The sequence below is a fragment of the Furipterus horrens genome, unplaced genomic scaffold (assembly GCF_987537825.1).
Source record: "Furipterus horrens unplaced genomic scaffold, mFurHor1.1.pri manual_scaffold_5, whole genome shotgun sequence".
NCBI lineage: Eukaryota > Metazoa > Chordata > Mammalia > Chiroptera > Furipteridae > Furipterus > Furipterus horrens.
The window spans coordinates 190902060-190926082 of NW_028327175.1; the positions used below are offsets into that span (position 1 = coordinate 190902060).

Sequence of the window (24023 nt, forward strand, 5' to 3'; positions counted from 1 at the left end):
AAAAAAAAACCAAAACTATACCTTTTTAAGTCCTGCGGATTAATTTCATCTTATTTTTTGTCCTAAAAGTGAAAGGTGGGGGCGGGGAGTGGTGGTTCTTCTACAGCTTCTAGAACGCTAAACGGAGGCCTTTCCCTGTTGAATCTGCCGTTCCGAATGTCCAGGCGCCGCTGTGGCCGAAGGATTTCCTAGGGGCGGGGTGGTTTGGGGCGGTAGTTTAACTACGTGCCCGGGAATTGGCGACGAGTTGCAGTAACTTTAGTATTTGAATGCATGCTTACAAAAGAAAAAAGTGCCCTTCGTGCGGTCCGTGGAGAGTGACGTGAATGTGCCGTTCTGAAACCGAAGGCCACAAAGCGCCCCCTCCGCCTTCGCAGACGAGCGCATCCCGCGGGCCGGGCGGCCGCCCCTGGACTGTCCGGAGACAACATGGCGGGCCCCGGAGCCCGGAGCTGCAGCCTCTCGGGCCTGCTGCCGGCTCAGACGTCGCTGGAGTACGCCCTGCTGGACGCTGTCACCCAGGAGGAAAAGGACAGCCTCATCTACCAGTATCTGCAGAAGGTGGACGGCTGGGAGCAGGACTTGTCAGTGCCCGAGTTTCCGGAAGGTGAGGGGCTGGCTTCGGGGTGGGGACCCCTCCGGAACCTCCCCTTTTCTCGGGGACGGCTCCCTCCCCTTGAAGCGGTGAGCGAGGCGGGATGGTGCCGGGCGCTTTTTCCCGGCGGGAGCCGCCGCTCTCGGGCTCTGCCATTCCCAGGTGTCCCGCAGCGGCGGGGGCCCCGTCGGGACCTTAGGTGGTCAACGAACTAGACGTCCCAGGACCGTGTAGTGGCCCCAGTAAGCCGAGATCATTAGCCCCTGCCACCGCGTCCTTTCAGGCTGGTCGCGCCTCATCTCTGTTGTCATCTTTCTGCATCATACTAGCTACCATTTATGAACCACTTCTTAGGTGATGCATAGTTCTCATTACTTCAGGGACCTTATCTTATCGAATCCTCCCTACCACCCATGGAGGTGCTCTTCTGACTCGTCCTCTTTTACAGTCGAGGAAACTGAGGCCCAGGAAGCCTAAGTTTATTTGCCGAGGGCCTCACAACGACTCCCTCCCAGGGTCGGATGATAGAGACCCAAGATCGGCCGGGTTCTCCGCTGAGCCACACACTTCTCTGTTCCAAGTCATGAAACTTGTCATTTTAAACATTGCAACCCCACGTGGCTCGTCTCCAAGGCGTGAACCCCGGCGCCCTGAGAGCTTGGAACACGAGGGAGCTGGTATTCCCAGCGCCGCTATTTGTGAAGCCCGTCTCGCTATGCCCAGTGAAAGCCTGCTTTCCCTTCTTTGGTCGGGACTGTCGTTGTTTTGCCTGGCGGTGTTGGCATGTCTCCTGGCGTGACACCGAAACCGCATGTATAGTTAATCGGTTGGATGGGGCAGGGTTCAGTATCTCACGGGAGGTAGCTACTGTGTATCGGAACCTTACCTCTGACAACAGTCTTGTGTGTCTTTCCAAGCCCTTTGCTCCCACCTTGAAATGTGTTGTTTTTGTCCCCCTCTTTTATTAAGCCTGTACCGGAATTGAAATATTGTGGAATTCTTACAAAGAAATTGGGAGCATGAGTGCTTATCCCATCAAAGGATCTTTAAAAGATGATATACCTATGTGCGTATTCTTTTAGAAGTTTGTGAGAAGTTATACACTGTTACAAAAGAGCAGGCCATCAGCTAGGATTTAGGCCAATGTTTTTATTTTCTGGGCTTGTTTGTATTTACAATGACTGTATTTTATTACCATGAGATTTGACCTCTGTGACTGGCAAATAATGTAAGAAAATATTCATGCTTCCCGTTTGACGTAGTCAGATGTCTTACTGGGCCTAATTACTGAGGACAGAATTGTAGAGATGAAGTTTTTTTTCTTGGTTTCTTTATCAGTAAACTGTAATCAAGATGTCATAAACAACTCTTGTCTCAAAAACAGTATGTTGTGTTCATTTCTTAAGAAAGACATGCTTATGGGAAACACTGGTATAATGGATGGTCAGGCAGACCTAGGATTAAATCCCAGTTATTCCATTTGTTAGCTGCATGATTTTGAGCAAGTTACTTACTTCTCACTTACAAAATAGAATGTGTATTTACCTTTCATGTTTAGTATATGGACTGGAGGTTATACATGTATCTAAAGTTCTTAGTCCATAGGCGAGTTCAATAAATGTTATCAGCTCTTCAAATTATAGTTATTGTAATTATTGTTTTTATGAAGTTTATTATTAAGCCTGAGAGGCACCTAGCACAGTAACTGACATATAATAATATTTTCCCTATCCACCAGTCTAGGTCACTCTTGACGATTTGCAGAAAATAAATTTAAAAAATAGATTCATAAATATTTTGCAACTAGAATGTAAAATATACATTAATTAGTTTGAAGTTTTATATGACCATTTGATCTGGCATACAGTTAACACTTTATTAAAATGGTTAATTTAGAGGTCACTGTACCTTAAGACTTCTCTAGTTTGGATGAAGTGACAAAAATGGTGATTTGATTTGAAGTTTGTTTTTTCTTCTTTTTAGAATTTTGTTATAATTGAGTAACTCCAGTTACTGTTATTAGTCATTAGCTGTTATTATGCACCTGTTCTCCCTAACTCTGGCTTTCAGTTTCTGTAAAGTATTTCCAAATACCTGCTTTAAGGTATAATCAAATATTGTATGTCAACTATACTTTAAAAATGTATAATTGTTATAGTAGCTGCATTTATTTATGAGTAACAAACTCATTATCTTTGTTTTCTTAAGTTGGTTACATGAAGATGCTGTACTTTTAATATTAGTTTAACAAAATCTATCTTCATAGTACATAGTTAAAATTGTAAATAATGGTCAAGTAATTATAAATTCCAATTTGCAAAAGTATAGATTGAGATTTTATTTGGAGTGAAGGGAACACACCTTATCAGTATTAATGTTGCTTCCATAAGAACTGTGTTTTGTTGGACTTTGTATAAAATATTTTGTTTTTAAGGTCTCATTCAAATCTAGAGTACTTCTGCTCTTTCTCTTATAAAATTGGCTTAGGCATTTTGTGTGTTTATCCTTTTATTTGAACACTTTGTTCCCTTTTGACTTTTATTCTCAGTAACCCATTTGTACCTAATTGTGTACTTAGGCCTTCTTAGTATTTGGTATTTCCTCTTGTTTTTACCTGAATGTTTTGATCTTATTTTCTTTCACACACAGACTATTAATACACGATTTCTGGAAGAATTTGGTAGCTTGTCGTTGCTATATTTGTAGACTGCCTCATTGCAGCCTCTTTACCATCTTGTTCCCCTATCCACCCCCCTCACCCGCATCCTCTCCTTAGAAATAAGTGGTTCACATTTTAATGAAAAGTTTTAGATAAGTTGTTGTCTTCTTCTTTAGTCATGATAACTTACTTTGTGTAAATTTCAGGATTAGAATGGCTGAACACGGAAGGGCCTATTTCTGTCTACAAGGATCTCTGTGGGAAAGTGGTCATCCTTGATTTCTTCACCTACTGCTGCATAAACTGCATTCACCTATTGCCTGATCTCCATGCCTTAGAACACACCTACTCTGATAAAGGTAACTGCTTTTTTAATTGCTTTCTAGCAGATGATTGTGGCATAGGCACTGGAAGAGGAGCTGACTCATTTGCTCATGGGAGAATGAACATTTGGCAAGACTTCAGTAATTCTAAAAGTAATTCCTAATCTATAAATTCAGGACCTCATGTACCTTCTCAAGAAGAGTTAAGCTTAGTGATAACGGAACCAACATTGAGGATATTTAGAATATTTTTCTCTAAGTATAAGACGTAAGGTACTTTTTTTCACAATGAAGTATTTTTAAAAGGTCAGTTTATGTATCTAGACTTACCTGATTTATTCTATTAAAAAATTAAATATGTGACTCTGACTTCATACTCCTCTCAAGAATGGTGAAAAAGGGTTTAAAGTTCTTTTCCCCCCACATACCAGTGAACAAAGGCACACATTTTTTTCCCTTAAATTCTCATCTGAGGACATGCTTACTGATTTTAGAGAGAGGGGATGGGAAGGAGGAACAAGAGGGAGTGAAATATCAATGTGAGAGAGAAATATCAATTGGCTGCCTTTCCTAAGCGCTCTGATTGGGAAGAACCCACAGCCCAGGCATGTGTCCTGACCAGGAATTGAATGCTTATCCTTCTGGTTTGCTGGACAACACCCAACCAACAGCCACACCAGCCAGGACAGGTTTAAAGTTCTTAATAGGAAATGTGATTATTCTTACTTTAATTTCAAATGACATGAACAACAGTGGAATGCAGAATATTATAACAGATACTTTTTCTTTGACCTGCTTTATGACAGATGTCTTCTAAAGCACACAAGGAAATCCTTTCATGGTATTGCAGATTCTGAAGATGTAAGAGATTATACTTAGTATTTGTTTAGAAGTTTGAAATTTTTTCAGAGTCTTTTTTTGTTTGTTTGTTTTGTTCTTCCTAAAACAGAGCATTGGTGGCGGGGTGGGGGTTGGAAGGGGGCAATAAATAAAATTAAAGGTTCCATGTAATTAGGCTGACATTAACTGAAGCGCTGCTCTTGGATAAAAAAGAGGGTTCACTGATCTTGTGAGTGAAGAGGAGAACAGAGTATACATGTACAAGATGAAGGATATCGTGAAACTTAAAAAAAAGGGAGTGATAAAATCTTCAGTGTTAGTGAAACTTCAGTTGTTTTCCGATTGTAACAGGTTGTATCTTGAAATTACTGAACAATACAATTTATCAAGAACTCAAATATTCCCAGTAGCCAAATCGTGTTTTTAAAACTGTATTTGTATGGATTTAAGAAATATGAGTATCTCATCTCTTAGGCTTTGAATGCCTACGTGTCTTGTTCAAGTCCATGTAAATAAATACATTTATCAAACGTGTATTATGTATAAGGTACTCTGCTAATTGCTGGGGAAATATGTATCAAAGTTGAATGAAAAGCTTTATGGAACCTGAGGAAAGGAGTAACTCACTTTGCCTAAAAGCATTGGAAAAGATTTCTCAGAGAAAGAGAAAATTAAGACGGAACTGGGAAAATGAGCAGCAGTGCGGCTGAAAATGATAATGGGCCAGGAGGGACGCTCCTGGTGGAGGAGGCAACAGGTAGACAAACAGGAAAGCACAGAAGACTATCTTTCTAGGGGGCTCCTGGGAAAACTGGAAGGTAGGTTAGGTTTGGATCATATTGTGAAAGGCTTTGTATAATATTCTTAATAATTTGGACTTTTCCCTTCATTGAAGATACAGAGATATTAAAAGTTTTCAATTTGTTTTTTGTTTTAATAGAAGAATCTTGTAATGAAATTTTGAGTTTTAGAGAGGCGCTGCAGACTGGGTTAAGAATGCCAGGGTTAACTATTTCCATACTTAAGATACCCCTTAAAGACTGTCTATGGTTAACTTTCTTGGTTAACCCCATACCTGGAACACATTCAGTGACTTCTTAGAAGGTATCTATAAAATTTTTACTACTTTACTGGAAACATCATTTTTATAGCACGTTATATAATAATAGGGAAAAAAACACCTATTTTTACATACACTTCTGAAAAGTAAAATACTTTTTAAATGGTCTCAACATTATAATCTCAAAGAAACATTATTTCAGTAATCCACTACTATTTGAAAATGCTGGTAACTTAAAAGATTTTTATATTGCTCAGAAGATAAATTCAGTTCATAGTCACAAAAGCAGGCATGCCCAGAGATTTTTACATCAAAGGTCAGCGAGATGTCACTTAACTTTATTGGCTCTCTTGCAGGTAGGTGTCTTGTCTCACTAACTTTATTGGCTCTCTTGCAGCTAGGTGTCTTGTCTCACTACTATCTGCTCTGTTTCTGAACATATTTGCAGCAGTGCTAATAGTTCTAGAAAGTGACATTCAGCAGCCCATTTTCAATTCGTAAGATCTTCAGGTCATTTTATCAGTAAGCCAGAATTGCTCAGCTTTACAAGGAAGTCCTTATTAATTCAGAACACCTTGAAAGAGGTCCAGTTTAATACCCAATGTCCTTCATCCAATTTAATACCCAGTTTCCTTCTTCTGTAAAGCATCTTTTAAAGTCAGGTTTGTTATGGTGACCAGTATCACTTTTTCAGTAGCATGGGGGAAATTATAATGCCAAAGAGTCTAAAGCAAAAAGTAAAAAGATATACTGTACTTAATAGTTATGAATGGCCCTGGTCTTCAGACATTGTTTAAGAAATGGCCCTGGCCAGTGTAGCTTAGTTGGTTGGGCATCAGCCTGCAAAGTGAAAGGTCACCAGTTCAGTTCCTGGTCAGGGCACATGCCTGGGTTGGGGCCCATCCCTGGTCAGGGTGCGTGCTAGAGGCAACCAATCAGTTTCTCTTCCCCTCTTTCTCCGTGTCTTCCCCTCTCTCTAAAATAAATAAAAAAAGTTTTAAATGCAGCTATGCCCTGAGGTTGTTATTAATTCTTAACAGTTCAGTTCACATTTCTATTACACTGACAGCTACCTTGGTGGGGTATTTTTTTCCTTTTCTACTTGAGAGTTTCTAAGTTTCTCTTACCTTTTCATGCTGGATACATTAATGGTATGTTATTATATAATACCCAGTTTTAACACAATGGCTATTATGTAAGGAAAGGCATTCTTGTTTTGTAAGGAAATGACTATTAGAAAAACTTGGTATATTTTAAAATGTGATTGCCAGGTGTACATTAATATATAATTAAATAAGACTTTTAAAAACCTAGATGCCATACTACTGCTAAATAAATGCTGGTATTCTCATTATGAGCATATACTATTTTTCTGTTTTATACTTTATTGAAAATGCATTTTTAATTTTATGGTGAAGCTAAACCTTTCAAGCAGCCAGTATATGATTTCATTTTGTGTTAGGGTTCCTAAAACCACCACCGGATTCAATGATTCTTTAGGAGGACTCACAAGATGTAGCACGTAGTTGTGTTCATGACTATAATTTATTATAGCAAAAGGAAAAAGCAGAATTGGCAAAGGGAAAAGACTCAGTCCTTCCTGTATGATTAACAGGAAAAGCAAAATATTTTAAGAAAAATATCTGTATTAAGGTTTTTGACACTGAAAAAATGGTAGGCATCATTACTTGGCAATTGTCCTTGTAAGAAGATGAATATAAATATTTATTTAGATAATATGATATAGTTCATATTGTCAATGTAAGAATGTCTAAACCTGTAGAGAATTTTTATGAGTTTGAGCCAAACTGATGACATACATGAAACAAGATCTCAAATGTTCAGAGAATGACAGCTTTGCAGTTTCTTTTATACATTTGGAATCGAGGGAAAGTAAGGAAGATTACCTGAAGGTAGGAGGAAGTAAGGTGGGGACTACAGCATAGTTAACAAGGTAATGTGCTCCCTTGACATTGGTTATACCTCTCTTCCCATTCTTTCTATTACTTATAGTTTGTCTTCTTTTTTTTCTTTTTTTTTTTACACAAAAGGTGACTTACTCTCTAGTCATTACATTTTGTCTATACATTTTTGTACACTTTGTTTTTTTCATGTAACAGCTTGAAAAAAGCAAAGTGTATAAAAATCCTGGCAGTCACTCCATATGGCGAACTTCCTGATTATTTTTAATAGCTGTATAATACTTCATTGTGATTATGTATATATGTACGTGTATTTATTCAGCCCCTCTCCTAGCTTAAGTATTGTCTCTTAGGATGTTTCTAATATTCAGTAGTTACAAATAATGGATAATCTTGTGGATATATTTTTGCATTGCTGGTGGTGTATCTTAAGGGTAAATTCCTAGAAGTGGGATTGCTGGGTCAAAGTTACATGCATTTAAAGTTGTGTTTGATATTGCCAAATTCCACACCAGGAAAATTACCCAGTTTGGCTTCCTAGTCGCAGTGTATGAGTGAATACTTTTTAATTTTTATTGATCTAAAGTAAGAAATGAATGGCATCTTGGTGTAGTTCTCAATGCATTTTAGAGTGGGGTCAAACATCTTTTTGTGTGTTTATGGCTGTTTATTGTAAATGGGGTCTTGTCAATCATTATATTCTCTAACTGGTTATTGTATAGGTATATAAAGGCTATTGATTTTCATGTGTTAATTTTATATTCTGCTACTTTCTGAATGTTGTATTTTTTGGTTTAGTTTTATAATTGATTCTCTGGGGCTTCCCTATCATACTCTAGTATCTGCAAAGAAACTTTCCAGTTTTTTTTTTTTTAAGTATATTTCATTGATTATGTTATTACAGCTGTCCTAATATTTCCCACTTTGCCCCTCCCCTTCACCCAGTACCCCCTTCCATTTAGCAATTGGCCACCCTGTAGTTCATGTCCATGGGTCATGCATATAAGGTCTTCAGCTTCTCAGTTTCCTATACTATTCTTGACATCCTCCTATTTTGTACCTACCAATTATGCTTCTTAATTCCTGCACCTTCCTCCCTCCTTTCTCCCCTTTATCCCTTCCCGCTGATAACCCACCAAATGATCTCCATATCTATGATTCTGTTCCTGTTTCAGTTGTTTGCTTAGTTTGTTTTTGTTTTTTAGATTCAGTTGTTGATACTTGTTAGCTTGTTGTCATTTTAATGCTCATAGTTTTGATCTTCTTTTTCTTAAATAAGTCCCTCTAAAATTTCATATAAGGGCCTATTGATGATGAACTCCTTTAGCTTTACCTTGTCTGGGAAGCACTTTATCTGCCCTTCCATTCTAAATGATAGCTTTGCTGGATAGAGTAATCTTGGTTCTAGGTCCTTGCTTTTTATTACTTTGAATACTTCCTGCCAGTGCCTTCTTGCCTGCAGTTTCTTTTGACAAATCAGCTGATGGTCTTATGGGAACTCCTTTGTAGGTAACTCTGTGCTTTTTTTTTCACTTGCTGCTTTTAAGATTCACTCTTTATCTTTAACCATTGGCATGTTAATTATGATGTGTCTTGGTGTGGTCCTCTTTGGATCTAGCTTGTTTGGGACTCTCTGTGCTTCCTGGACTTGTATGTCTTATTTACTTCACCAAATTAGGGAAAGTTCCTTTCATTATTTTTTCAAATAAGTTTTTACTTTCTTGCTCTTCCTCCTCTCCTTCTGGCATCCCTATGATTGGTATGTTGGCACTTTTGGAGATATCCCAGAGTCTTCTTACTCTGTCCTTGTATTTTTTTAATTCTCGATTCTTCATTCTGTTCTGGTTGACTGTTTATTTCTTCATTATGTTTGAAATAGTTGATTTGAACCCCAGTTTCCTCCCCTTCACTGGTGGTTCCCTGTGGATTTTTCTTTATTTCATTTAGTGTAGCCTTTATTTTTTCCCTTATGCTTTTGCCATACTCAGTGACTTCTCTGAGCATCCTTATTACCAGTGTTTTGAACTCTGCATCCTAGGTTGGCTATTTCCATTTCATTTTGTTCTTTTTCTGGGGTTTTGTTTCGTTCTTTCATTTGAGCTGTATTTCTTTGTCTCCTCAATTTGTTAGCCTCCCTGTGTTTGTTTCTGTGTATTAGGTAGAGCTGCTTTGACTCCCTGTCTTGGCACACCTGTTAGGTTGTATGGGACAGAGCCTTAGGTAATCACCATAATGGGGCAACCCGTTTCACCGCTATGTGGCTCTGTATGTGGGGGAGGGGTTGGGGAGGGCACAGTGCTGCTGCTTGGATGCTGGAGGCTTGCTCAGCACTCACCCCATTTCCAATCACTTCACTCACTTCCCGTATATGACTGGTACCCCTCCAACTGTTGCCCTGGTGGTGTTTCCCAAAGTGGGTTCGTTTATGTACGTTCTAGTACTGTGCAAGCCCTTTAAATGGACTTTCCTGAAAGACCAGCAATCTCTTCCCTGCCTCAAACCCCACTGGTTTTTATAGCCAGAAGTTATGAGGCTTTATTTTCCTGATGCCGAAACCGAGGCTTCGTTCTCTGGTGGGGCTGGGATCTCTCCACCCACCACATGTGAATGTGGGACCGTCCGTTCTACCAGCTTTCACCACCTTGCCGCCACCTACCATGTGGCTTCTTTAAGTCCTTGGTTGTTGGACTTTCATTCAATTTGATTTTCTGGCAGTTTGGGTGTTTTTTGTTTTGAGGTTAGTTGTGATCCTTCTTACGGTTATGCAGTGGGGCAAAGTATGTCTACTTATGCCTCCATTTTGACCGGAAGTCAAATTTTCCAGTTGTTATGCATGTAATTGATTTCTCATTTTTCTCCATTAAGTAGGAGGCTGGTTTTAGGACTTAGTTATATTTATTAGTCAATTAACAAAGTATTAAAGGATAAAATTTAAGAAAATTACATTTCAATAAACTTGATGCTAAAAACAAGAATTTATCTATGCTGCTTCTGGATTTGGAGGAAAACAGTGGCCACCTGACTTTGAGTCTTTTTCTTTCTGCTCCCCTCCAAACATAACAAGGAGAGTAAATAGACCACACTTGATCCTACATTCATCAATAGTAGGAGACAAAGAATATCATGGCCTTCACATTACCTGTAAGTTGGGAAATAAACTGAATTTCATTAAAGGTCCTGCTACTGCAAGCCTGCAGGTACTGAGAACAGGGACAGGGAGGCTTAAGAGATCCATGGAAAAAGTGGTGCAGAGTTCTTGGGCAAAGCACAGATTAACCCCTTGCCTGCAGAAAGAGAAACCCCAATACTACGTACAAAACTGAACACTGGTTTGTATACCAGATCATACCACCAGCTGTTGAAAAAGGGAGGGATTAGGAACAGGAGCCTCAGAGAAGCATTGCTTCTGGGTGAGAATCAGATGTATAGATGTGTGGTTTCTCTTGGAAATAGCCTAGTGAAGAGATAAAGGACACTAAGAGTAAAAAGTTAAGGATCCTACAGGAACTAAGGAATAATACACATCAACCTCGCCTTCCAACAGTGCTATCCAAAAATGAAGCTGCACAGAAAAGGGGAAATGTCAGAAGAGGGCACTCTCAAACTGAGAGCCCTGTCCATGAAATGAATAAGAATATTAAAAACTGGAAAAAGCTGAAAATGTGACTCAAAGTTGAAATGCTGATGACAATTCTCACTTAAAAAGCAATTACAAAGTTGGCAAAAACTGTAACATGATTTTTCAATTCAATTATGTAGTATCCTCAGACAGCTTTTAGGAATAATGAAAATGCAACTTGAATCAGAAATTCAAAAACGAAGAACAGAAATGGACCAAAAAGGGGGTGGGGTGGAAATGTGTTGCTTGAACTCAAAAAAAGAAACAGAAGGAAAAGGTCAGAATTATATTAGAAGTTAAGACTAAATTTCAAGGTGTCTAAGGGACAATAAATTCATATAAAAATGGAATCAGGAGCATTGAACTAAAGCAGTGGGGGAGAAACTTAGGGAATAAAAATGAGCTAAAGAAAGAAGTAAAAAAATTTAGGAAATGATTGACTTGGAAGACAGGAGAGATCCAACATAAGACTACTTGGAGACTCTGAAGAATAAATTCAGAACAACTTACTGGAGCTAATATGTAAATTAGAATCCAGGAAAATGTTCTGGAAATAAAATAAGCCTTGAATCTATATACTTAAAGGTCCTACCAGATACCAGGGGAATTTGACCTAGAACATCCCAAGAGGTATCCTAGTAAAAATATTACACTTTAATGTTGTTTTAAAAAAATCATCAGAGCCTCCAGGAAAAAAGACTTTTAAAGGCATGTAAATTACACTGGACAGACTTCACAAATGTATAAAGGAAGGCAACAGGAGAGCAACATTTTTCAAGACTCTTTAAGTACTGAAAGTACAAACCAAGGAAAATGCATTCAAACAGCTGTCTTTTAAGAATCAATTAGGGTTATAGCAAAATTTTGAATGTGCAAGAACTCAGAATACTGTGTGCACATGTGAATCTACGTTCTGGTGAATCTACTTAAGGGAGAGCAGCTTTAACTGGGGATGACTAAGGAAACTACCAAATGGATGACTATTTCATACGTGTGTTTGTAGAGATAGGACAAAAATGAGGATGTAGAGTTGTGGTCTATCAGGGTTTGATAAGAGAAGCAGAAACACTAAAAGTAGTGAAATAATAAAGGAGTTATTTTAGGCATTTAATCTTTATATAATTGTGGGAGCTGGTTATCTAGTCTACATGTGACTACTGTGTCTTAGTGCCTCAACTTGAAGTCTGCAGGTCAGGCAATTGAAAAGGAAAGATGGATATGAAGTAGGGCAGAGCAAGGGCAAGCTGCAACGTGCAAGCCTGAGCTGGAACCCATGTAAGTTTCTAACTTAAATATGAGGTGACCAGCAGCGTAAGTTGGTGCCCTTCTTCATGGAGCTAAACACTCACCTGGTCTAAGATACAGAGATGCTGAGGGAGATTTGGCAGGAGCTGGTGCAACTGTGGGTCTTAGCTGCTACCTCACAACCAATAAGGTGAGCCAGCAGAAAATCTGTGAGGATAGAGCCTGGTGTAACCTTTTCTTTCCTTTCTTCTTCTTTTTTTTTTGCTAAGTAACTTATAATTTACCTGAAAAGAGAAAAGGAAGTAGGTAATACAGTACACATATATGTGGCTTATTATTGTGCCAGGTATTATGCTAAGGATGTGACATGAATTATCAACTTTAAACTCAAATATTAAGTGAGGAAGATCCTCACAGCCCCCAGTTTTTACAAATTTATTTTTTACTGAGGTATCACTGGTGTATGAGTTTCAAGTGTACAACATTGTGAATTGACATCTGTACATACTACATTATTTTCACCGCCAAAAGTCAAGCTACCATCCGTTGCCATACAGTTGATCCCCTTTTCCATTCTCCTTCCCCTCTGTGGTCTGCCTCTGTAAGTTTGTTTTTATTTTATTTTGTTTATTTGTTGTTTTTTTGTTTCTGTATTCCACATATGAATGAAATCGTGCATTATTTCTCTTTTTCCATCTGACTTAGTTCACTTAGGATAATACTCTCAAGGTTTATTCATGTTGTCACAGAAGACAGAATTTCACCTTTTTTATGGCAAATAGTATCCCATTGTGTGGGTGTGTATATCACATCACATCTTTTTTATCCATTCACCTTTCAGCGGACGCTTAAGTTATTTTGATTTCTTATCTGTTGTAAATAATGCTGCTATAAACATGGGGGAGTATATATCTTTATGAATTCGTCTTTTTGTATTTGTCTGATACATATCCCGAAATGGAATCACTGAGTCATTTGGTAGTTCTGGTCTTAAAATTTTTGAGGACTCTCCATACTGTTTTCCATACTGGTTGCACTAAGTTACATTCCCACCAACAGTGTACAAGGGGGTTCCCTTTTTCCTGTATCCTCTCTTAACACTCGTTGTTTCTTGTCTTTTGGTGATAGCCATTCTAACAGGTGTGGGGTGATACGTTATTATGGTTTTGATTTGCATTTCCCTGATAATTAGTGATGTTGAATATATTTTCATGTGCCTGTGGCCATCTGCATGTCTTTGGGAAGATATCTGTTCAGGTCCTCTGCACATATTTTAATTGGGTTGTTTGATTTTTTTTGTTGTTGAGAGGATGAGTTCTTTATATATTTTGATATCAACTCCTTACAGGATGTATGATTTGAAAATATCTTTTCCCATTGGTAGGTTGCCTTTTCATTGTGTTTATAGTTTTCTTTGCTCTGTGCACACTTTTTAGTTTGATGTAGTCTTATTTGTTTATTTTTGCTTTTATTGCCTTTGCTCTTAGTGTCAAATCCTCCCCCGCAACAAAATCATGACCAAGACTGATGCGAAGTAGCTTACTGCCTGTGTTTTCTTCTAGGAGTTTTATAGTTTCAGGTTTTGTGTTCAAGTCTTTGAGTTATATTTTGTGTTTAATCTTCACGTATTTGTGACTTTTTCAGTTTCTTCTTGTAGTTGACTTTTAGTTTCATACTGTAGTGGTCAGAAAAGATGCTTGATATGATTTCATTTTTCTTAAATTTATTGAAAATTATTTTGTGTCCTAATTTACAGGTTACCCTTGAGAATATTCCATGTGCACTTGAGAAGAATGTGTTGTCGCTTTTGGATGGACGTTTTGTACATATGTATATTAAGTCTATCTGGTGTAATATGTTCTTTAAGGCCACCATTTTCTTGTTGATTTTTTTGTCTGGATGATCTATCCATTGATGTAAATGTATATCTTTAATCAAATTTTTGGAGTTTTGGCATTATTCAAATACTTTTTTCTGCCCTAATCATATCTCTACTTCTGGATCCCAGTTACACACATATGAGATCTTTTGGGACTGTTTCCTGTCCACAGGTGCCTGAGATTCTGTTCTTTTTCCCCCTTTACTCTTTTTTCTTTGTGTTCTTTAGATTGGATCATTTCTATTGAACTGTCTATTTTTTAAGGGTAATAACTGAATCATTTCTGTTTTCTTGATCAACCCACAATTCTTCCCCAGTTACAAAGAATAATAGACTGTTGCAAGAGGTAGGACAGGGCAATATTATGAAGACAGATATGAATATATAATAGTTAACACTGCTGTAAGGGAAAATAAAACAGCACAGTTTATGTCTTATTACTGTTACTGATAATAACATTAATGCAGCAGCCTCAGAAATGGAGGTCTCTCTTTTTTTTTTTTTTGTTTACCAAGCAGTAGATAAAGGGATTTGCAAATGTCGCTTTCAAATCTTGCGACAGCCCTTTGAGGCGAGCTTACTCAGGCTCTTGAGCCGTCCTTAGGTTCATTGACTTTCCGCTGTCCTCTCCTTTCTGCTATTGAGTTCATCCAGTGAATTTATTTCAAATATGGTTTTTTCAGTTCTAAAATTTGTATGTAGTTCTTTTTTTCACAGTTTCTGTTTCTCTGTTTATATTCTTTTACCTTTTCATTTCAAGAGTATTTACCTCATGGAGGATAGTTTTCGTAGCTCCTTTAAAGACTGTGTGTACTAACTGAAACATCTGCTTCGTTTTGGTGTCAGGATCAGTCCGTTGTATTGTTTTTCTTTGACAATAGGTTGCATTACCTTGTTCTCTGAATGTCAGGTAAGTTTGCATTGTATCCTGGACCTGGAAACGTAATGATGTGCAGGCTCTGGGTCTTGTTATAAACCTCTGGGGGATACTGACAGGGTTGTTTTGGTAGATATTCAACCCCATTAGTTCAGACTAAGTTTTTTCTCATCTTTCATCATCTCTGTCTCTCCTTCCATCAACTTAGTTAATTCAATTCTCAGTTCTCCAAGCATTTGCTGTACATTCTGGGACTGTCTCACACGTGTAGTTGAGGAGTTAAGCTGAGACTTGTGAGTCGTTAAACTCAGAAGTAGGGAATCACCTTCTCTAGCTCTTTCCCTCAGGGCTTCTCCCGTCCTCTTCCTGATTCTTTGGGCTAGAAACATAGTGGGGGTTCTAGTGGAGTTTTAGCCACATGTGTGGCTTCAAAACCTCAGTGCAAAGCCATGAGAAGGGAAGCAAAAAAACCAAACAAACAAAAAAAGAACTGGAAACACCTTCATATGGTCTGCTTTTCCAGATGTCTAAGAGACTCATGCTTTTGTTTACTTTTTCAGTCCTCAGGTCGGGTATGAGTATGTGTGTGATTTGGTTTAGCTGTAAATTGAAGGATGAGCTGTTTTATTTCTTCATTCTGGTTTGTATAGCTTTGATGGGTGTGTTGGGAAATTGTAATTTACATAGCCATTATTACCTCTACTACCTTGGTAATCAATATTGATTTTTTTTCTCTGAATTTAGCCTAACACTTCCTTTTTTCCCCCTGTACTATTTTCTTGACATACTATAGTAAATATAAGAAATACGTTATTAGTTTTTAGCAGTTTTGCTATCTACAATAAGGCTTGTACTAAAAATTACATATTAGAAATTTTAAATAAATCAAATACCTTATATTATGGAAATATCTTGCTTGTGTCATTGTTAATCTATAATATAGTTAGGTAAGAAAAATTTAGAACAATGTGATAGTAAATACCAACAAAAAACAGTCATAGAAACTGAATTTCAAAGAGGCTCACAACAGATGGGGGAGAAGTTAACAAAATTTCAACATCTTCATATAAAAATAGTGTTGTTGTTTTTTTAAAGCCTTGTCTAGATTAAGGACACAAAGGGTTTTAATCCTGAAATAGTCACCTGACTTTGATCATATGTTTTTATGTAGTTATTAAGATTGTCATGAGATTTAAATATTAATTTTTATACATGTGTTGGAGACACTAATTTAGTTCTGCCTTTTTTCTTGTTTTTATCTCTGGACTATATATATTTATTAATGACCCAACACATAATGTGTGGATGATGCTATTCGGACTTTAATACTTCATAATATTTAACTTCTGGTTTCTTTCATTTAGATGGCCTTCTGATCGTTGGTGTTCACTCAGCTAAGTTTCCAAATGAAAAGGTCCTGGACAACATCAGGAGTGCTGTCCTTCGGTATGACATCACCCACCCTGTGGTTAATGATGCAGAGGCCAGCCTTTGGCAAGAACTGGAGGTGTCCTGCTGGCCAACCCTGCTCGTACTCGGACCCCGTGGAAACATGCTGTTTTCTCTCATTGGAGAGGGACACAAAGATAAATTATTTTCGTATACTTCGATAGCTTTAAAGTATTACAAAGACAGGGGACAGATCAGAGATAATAAAATTGGAATAAAGCTCTATAAAGATTCTTTGCCACCTTCACCACTGCTGTTTCCTGGCAAAGTAACAGTAGACCATGTTTCTAAGAGATTGGTAATATCAGACACTGGACATCATAGAATTTTGGTCGTCGGGAAGAATGGACAAATTCAGTACAGCATTGGAGGTAAAGTTTGTTTCTCATTATGATATGTAATGTATTTTTAGTAAAGTTGAAGGAAATGTATTAAAATTGAAATTTATAAATAAGAACTAATTATAGAAGGGTAGTTTGCATTGACTTTTAACTTCATGAAATTGTGTTGTTAATTACTGTGTGATATCTGAATTAATCTCACTCCCTCGAAAAACAAAGATACCTACAGAGCCCCATTCAAATCAAAAGAATGAAATCTTTAATACTTTTGAAAGTATATTTGTATATCATCTTTTTCTTTTTTCAAAAAACTACCATACTTACTGTATTTTATGAAACTATTATAGTAAGTCCTCATTTAACATAATCAGTAGGTTCTTCAAGTGAAATGACATATAACAAAACAAATTTTAATAGGCTAATTGATATAAAGAAGCAGTCAATTAAGTTCCTATAGAATGTCATCACTGTTATAATAAAACAATGCTGAATGTTATTTGAGGACCTACTCTATACTCCATATACATTTTAGGTTTGGAGCATTTTGAATGGAAGTATTATATTTAACTTTCCATCAAAATATAACCATATTTTTATTTTTTAAAGTCTGGGACAGTACCCTAGGAACTTCAGACTTAGATTATAAAATAAATAACCTAGGATTTGTATATAATTTTACTTTTCTTTCCTTCCGTGAGAACTTAAGCATACTTTTGGATCATTTCCCTTTGAGTGTAGCAAAATATAAGTATCATTCAAGCACAAATCATTTTGTTCCATATCTCCCTGTCCATAGAGCTGCATAATTAATAAAATCTTACTCATTTCTAATAATTTGTTATTATTAACAACATATTAGTCAGAGAAAAGTGATTCATCTCTGCAGTCCCTCTTTAGTAACACATGCAGCATTAGTATGTAAAGTAGTAATACCTGCATTCCTAATGCAAATAAACTAATCATACTCCTAACCCCTGGTGCTGTTCTTCCTCTGCCAAGCTATTATTCCCTTTGCTCTTCAATTTTTTGTTTCTTATTTCTTGTTTTTGTTAGAGTATGTGTGTTTTATGTTGCTTATTTTGTTTAGCAACTTAGTATTTTGGTTTATGATATGCACTTAGGAGAATTGTTACTCAATATCTGTTGTAGCAGGTTGAATTGAAATGGTTACAAGAGTTTTTAGTAGATTCTATAATTTTCAAAATAGTGTATGTGAATTTTTTTTGAACAGAAGAGAATTTCTATTTTACTTGTGGGTCAGACACATTCTTTTTTTCCCCTCACCCGAGGACATGATTATTGATTTTAGAAAGAAGAAGGGAGGGAGAGAGAGAGGGAGAGAAGCAATGATTGGTTACCTCTCGTATGTGCCCCAACCAGTGACCTAACCCACAACCTGGCATGTGCCCTGACCAGGAATTGAATCTGTGACCTTTTGGTCAACCGGATGACGCTCCAACCAACTGAGCCACACCAGCCAGGGCGAATATTTTTTGTTAAAACAGAGAACTAGCAACAAGCTGGCTTTTCCAAACATGTTTCTAGGAATACTGTTTGTTACCTTGTAATAAATTAATAGTTATATAGAATTTTTACAAAGGAATTCTGTGGTCCGATTTACTCAGGAAACACTAGTTCGATATGGTGGTGGTGGTTTCACCATACTTCTCTTGTCTTTTACTCTGCTAATGTACTTCCTAAACAACAGCACACAATACCTTCTAATTGTAAAAGACCACAGTTCTCTCCCTTTTTTCCCAACAAGGAACTCTCACCACCAACAATAATAGTATTATTAAGAACAATAATAATAGTAGAACTGTTGATACTAGTAATAACAATATTGGTAATAACAGTAATACATACATGTCTGTATTATTCTAAACACTTGACCTGTGTTATTTAGTTAGTCCTCCCAGTGCTATGAGTTAGTTGTATTGTTAGTTCCATTTTACAGAAGACAAACTGAGTCACCAAGAACTTGCCCAGATCATCAGCCTGGAAGATGTAGAGCTGGGATTTCAACCAAGTCTTTTGGGCTCTTGAATCATGTTCCTGTCCACTGCATTATGCTATTGCCTCTCTTCCTAACATCTTGGGGACAAGGGAGTTCTGCAAAACATAGTTTGGAAATGCTGACTTAGAGGCTTTGAATGGCTTGTCCTCTGGTCAAAGAAATAACAACTATTTCATTACACTGTGTACTCTCCACTCTTGAAACTACATGTATTACCAAGGCTAAAAATAGGCCATTAGACCAGAATCACTGTCTCTTATAGTGTTTATAAGATATTATAGAACTCTGTGGCAAAGTGAAGTAGTAAATGAAGGATTCTTAACCTAGGGTTTAGGGACTATTAAGAAATGTTTGAGTGGACTTGAGGGTCTAGGAACCCCTTGAAATTATTTGCAACATTTTATGGGTATGTGTATTTTTCTATAAGGAAAGGTTTCATAATTTTCATTGTACAGTTGACCCTTCAGCAATGTGGGGCTTAGGGGTGCCGACATCCATGCAGGAGAAAATTCACATGCAACTTTTGACTTCTCCAAAACTGAACTACTAATAGCCTAAACTAATAGTCTGCTGTTGACCAGAGCCTTACTGATAACATAAATAATCAATTAACACAAATTTTATATATTATGTTATATACTGTATTCTTACAATAAAGCTAGAGTAAAATGTTAAGAAAATCGTAAGGAAAATACATTTACAACATTTATTTAAAAAAATTCACATAAGGAGCTCCTTCCTACTTATTAGACAGGAATGCTGCCTGATTCAGGAATCACTCAATAAAGCCAATTAGATCTTTAAATGTAAAGTAAATTTAAAAATCCATGTATGAGTGGACCCACACAGTTCAAACCTGTGTTGTTCAAGGGTCAGTGGTATTATCAAATGAGTGCATCTTCCCAAATTGTTAAATATACGTCTAGGTGCTAAAAGATTAAAATTGTATTTAATTCTTTCTAGTCTTGGTAATAAGTAATTGAGATGCTTTTAAAAGTATTTTCTTTTGATATATGTTATGGTAGTTAAGTGCACTAGTAACCATTTTCCAATAAATCCTGTCATTAGCAACACTTGTTACTCTGGAGAAAAAGAGAGATCTTAGGAAACATTTTAGTGTTTTTGTAGAAATATCTTGTTGTTTATATTAAAATCCCAGCTTTAAAGACAATTTTTATTTTGGGGGTTTTATTGAGTTGAAAAATTTTGTCTTATGGCTTTCTGTCTTTTAGGACCCAATCCTGGAAGAAAAGATGGAATATTTTCAGAGTCAAGTTTTAATTCACCACAGGGTGTAGCCATAATGAACAATGTCATATATGTGGCAGATACTGAAAACCACCTTATAAGAAAGGTAATTTTTCATTTTAAATGAAGTTTTAATACTTCCAGTCAGAAAAACTGATATTTACATGCTACATTAAATATTTAAAGTGAGAAGGTGATTCTTTAAATACCTCAGGTCATCTTTATTCAGCTGTTTTCAGAGTTACTGGTTTTATTTTTATTCTTAGGTGTCTTGTTCTGTGAATCAGAAAATAAACTCATCAGTCAAGTCCCTTTTTTGTCCTGTTTCTCAAAGTCATGTGCCTAATCACCCAAAAGCTCATTTTGTGATATTTTCTGAACCACTGTTTGTAAAGTGGTGTTGTATTCTTTTTCATTTACATTTTCTGAAACCTAGGGAAAAAGATCATACCACTTCCTGCCTTTTTTCGGCTCTTTTGCTTCGCTTGCAAATATTTATCAGCCAATTAAAAATTGTTTTATCTCATGATAAAAGTAATATGTAATCTTGTTTTTAAAAGGTGAATTAATACATAAAGGTAAAAAAAAAAGCCCCTGATCGTTTATTCCAGCTCCCCACAGGTAACCAACCATTATTAAATTTTCCAGAAATTTTGTACTCATGTACAAATAAACTTACAGTAAAAAGACTGACTCTAGACAATCCTTCTATACTTATATAATCTTCTGCAGTCTTTTTTTAACTTACTTTTTCCATATTAGTCACATGAATGATACGACTGCATCATATCCACTGTAGAGGTATGTAGTTATCTTAAACATTCCTTGTTGATGAATATTTTGACTGTAATCTAGTGGTCTTTAAGTTGCTGTCCCTTTTGAAAATGAGTAAGCTTCTCTAACCCATTCTGCCTAAACATACTGTTTCAGATACTGCCTTCCTTTTCCATTGATATTTTTGCCCATTTTATTTAACAATATTATCACACATTATACATATAATATTTGCTGCTCTGTAAATTTCCACGAGGGCGTAAAATTTATTTTCCTTACCTCTGAAATCCTAAGCATCTCCTTGCCTACAGTGGGTGTTCAGTAGGTATTTCTTGAATGAATTTCTGAGCAAAGAACGAATTTCTGAGCAAAGAACATCTTTTTGCAGAAGTATTTTCTGAAGTCTATATTTCTATTAATCTGAAAGGTGTTACATGAAAAAAGGACTTTTTGGATTTATTAATTAAAGCAGATTTAGTTTTTTGAAAGTCTTGGAGACTGTCTTCTTAGAGACTCATATGCTAATGCATTGTGAACACATTGGTTAGGGGATGTATGCAGCAGTATCTCTAACATACTGGGCCAAGGATCACTTTTTAGGCAGAACTTTTCATAGGACTAATGATTTCATGGGATGTATTTTGCAAAAAGGGGTTTCCTGCTGTTACTAAGTCCTTAAAGGTCAGTATTTATAATTATCTTTTGGGGGTTGTAGGCTTCTTTAATTTATCATAGTCTCATAACTATCTTAACCAGGGTATTGAAGTAGTAAATATTTACCCTGTAACATTGAGGGGACACGTGGCCTTTTTCAATTGTATGTTATTCTCGTGCTCTAGAACTTACTGGATTTTGAAGTATTGACTGCATTTCAAATACTTTTTAAGTAGCAGAATCACAGATTTAGGTTACCTGAAGTTATTTTTATATTATGTGACTTAATTTAGTTTCTGCAAAAATAGGAAGTGAAATGAAATTGTTATTTCTTCCTTTCTTTTTCAAAATATTTATTTTACTTTTAAGACCTCATTTACAGAGGAGTGATCATAATCATACATTTACAGCTCATATTTTACCATGTAGACCTGCCTCTTGTTTAGAATAGTTTTTTTTCTTAACTTATAATTTCCTCTTCATCCCCATTCCCATTTTTTTCTGCATAAATACATTACAGACAGTCATTCTGATATGTTTAATGCACCTTTTTATTTGTATTTGACCTTGTAAAACATGTAGTGTTTTGTGTATTTTTTAACAAATTATACATTTTATGTAGCATTAAATTTCAAGTATAGAGTAAATTTAACAAGTTGTGCAATCATAACCATAAACCATCTTTAGAACATTTTTACCCTCCCAGTAAGAACCTTCATATCCAATATAGTTAATACCCATTCCCACTCACAGCACTAATCTTTATAGAGACAGAAAGTCTCTTGAGCATTACATATAAGTTAAGAGTCATAACATATATAGTCCTTTGTGTTTGGTTTCTGTCATTCTACATAATGCTTTTGAGGCTGATCTATAGTTTATCCCTTTGTATTGTTGAGTAGCATTCCATTGTATGGCTGTACCACATCATGTCTGTCCATTCACCTGTTCATGAACGTTTAGAGTGTTTCCAGTTTTTGACTATTAGAATAAATAATTCTTGTACAAGTTTTGTGTGGACATAATTTTTTATTTTTTGTGGGTTGATACTTATGTACGCAAGTTGTTGAGTCATATGTTTTATACTTTGTTTTAACTTTTTGAGAAACTGCTGAACTGTTTTCCCAGTAGTTGCCCCATTTTACCTTTCTACCCACAATATAGATGGGTTCTAATTTCTCTATATTTTCACCATACTTGTGAATTTTCCATTTTTTTAAATTCTAGCCATCCTACTAGGTATGAAGTGGTTTCTCATGCTTTTGATATGCATTTCCCTAATGGGTAATGATGTCAATCAAGCATCTTTTCCTATGCTTATGGACCACTTGCATATCTTCCTTTGAGAAGTGTCTATTCAGATTCTTTGCCAGTTTTTAAATTGTGTTATTTGTGTTTTTTTATTATTGAGTTGTAAGAGTTCTTTATATATTCTAGCTACAAATCGCTTTCTGTGGTTTTCCTTGTTACTTTTTTAATCATGTTTTTGAATTTTAAATTTTGATGATTCCCAATTTATTGGTTTTTCTTTCATTGCTTACGCTTTTGGTATCAAAATGTAAAAATCCATTGCCAAATTCAAGGTCACAAAAATTTACTCTTTTTTTTTTTTTTCCCAGAGTTTTATAGTTCTGACTCTTACACTTAGGTCTTTGATGCATTTTGACTTAGTTTTTGTATATGGTGTGAGGTGTAGGAATCCAGTTCATTCTTTTGCATGTGGGTATCAAATTCCCCCAGAACCATTTTTTGAAGAGACTGTTCCTTCTCCATTGAATAATCATGGCAAACTTGTAGAAAATCAGTTATTCATACATTCATTGTTTTATTTCTGAATTTTCAAGTCTATTCCATGGATCTATACCACATTGGTTGGATTGCTGTGACTTTTAGTAAGTTTTGAAGTCATTTAAGTATGACTTCTCACAGTCTTATTTTTCAATTATCATTTGGTTATTCTGGGTCCCTTAAAATTCCCTATGAATTTTAGAATCAGCTTATCCATTTCTGCAAAAAACTCCTGTTTGATTCTCGTATAAATAATTATGTTGTTTGCAAAAAACAAATGGCAGGTTTATATTTTCCCTTCTTTATGCCCTTCCTGTTTTATTATATTGCTGGATCGAATCTTTATTGCTTTTGAATATCAGCAGTGATAGTGGGTATTTTGTCATGCTCATTATCATAAAGGGAATATGTGTAAATTTTCTCCAGTGTTTAAGTTTCTGTAGCTTTGGGAAAAAATATGGATGAAGCAAAGGGACTTTATATTCCTAGTTGCTAAGAATTATTTTATTATATAATTTTATAAAGTAAATTTCCTACATTTATTGAAGTAATTATGTAAATTTTTTGCCCTCAGTATGTTGATGTGATTAATTATATTAATGGATTATTTTATGTTAAACCATCTTTTCATTCCTGGGATAAACCTTAATGATAAATTTGTTAAAGTCAAGTTGGATTTGATTATCCAAAATTATATTTAGTATTTAAAAATTCATGTTTATAAATTAAATAG

The 24023-nt window shown here is 36.1% G+C and overlaps 1 protein-coding gene across 2 annotated transcripts in view; it reads left to right on the forward strand.

Annotated features, from left to right (window-relative positions):
- The first annotated feature begins 181 nt into the window (after positions 1-181).
- The window catches only part of NHLRC2 (NHL repeat containing 2), a 58070-nt gene continuing 34228 nt past the window's right edge, over positions 182-24023 (forward strand). For both annotated transcript variants that reach the window (XM_090278638.1, XM_090278639.1), the window contains exons 1-4: positions 182-607; positions 3461-3613; positions 16384-16839; positions 20059-20180. In XM_090278638.1, coding sequence (XP_090134764.1) covers positions 430-607; positions 3461-3613; positions 16384-16839; positions 20059-20180 — 909 coding nt within the window. In that variant the 5' untranslated portion in view covers positions 182-429. The remainder of the gene's footprint in view (positions 608-3460; positions 3614-16383; positions 16840-20058; positions 20181-24023) is intronic.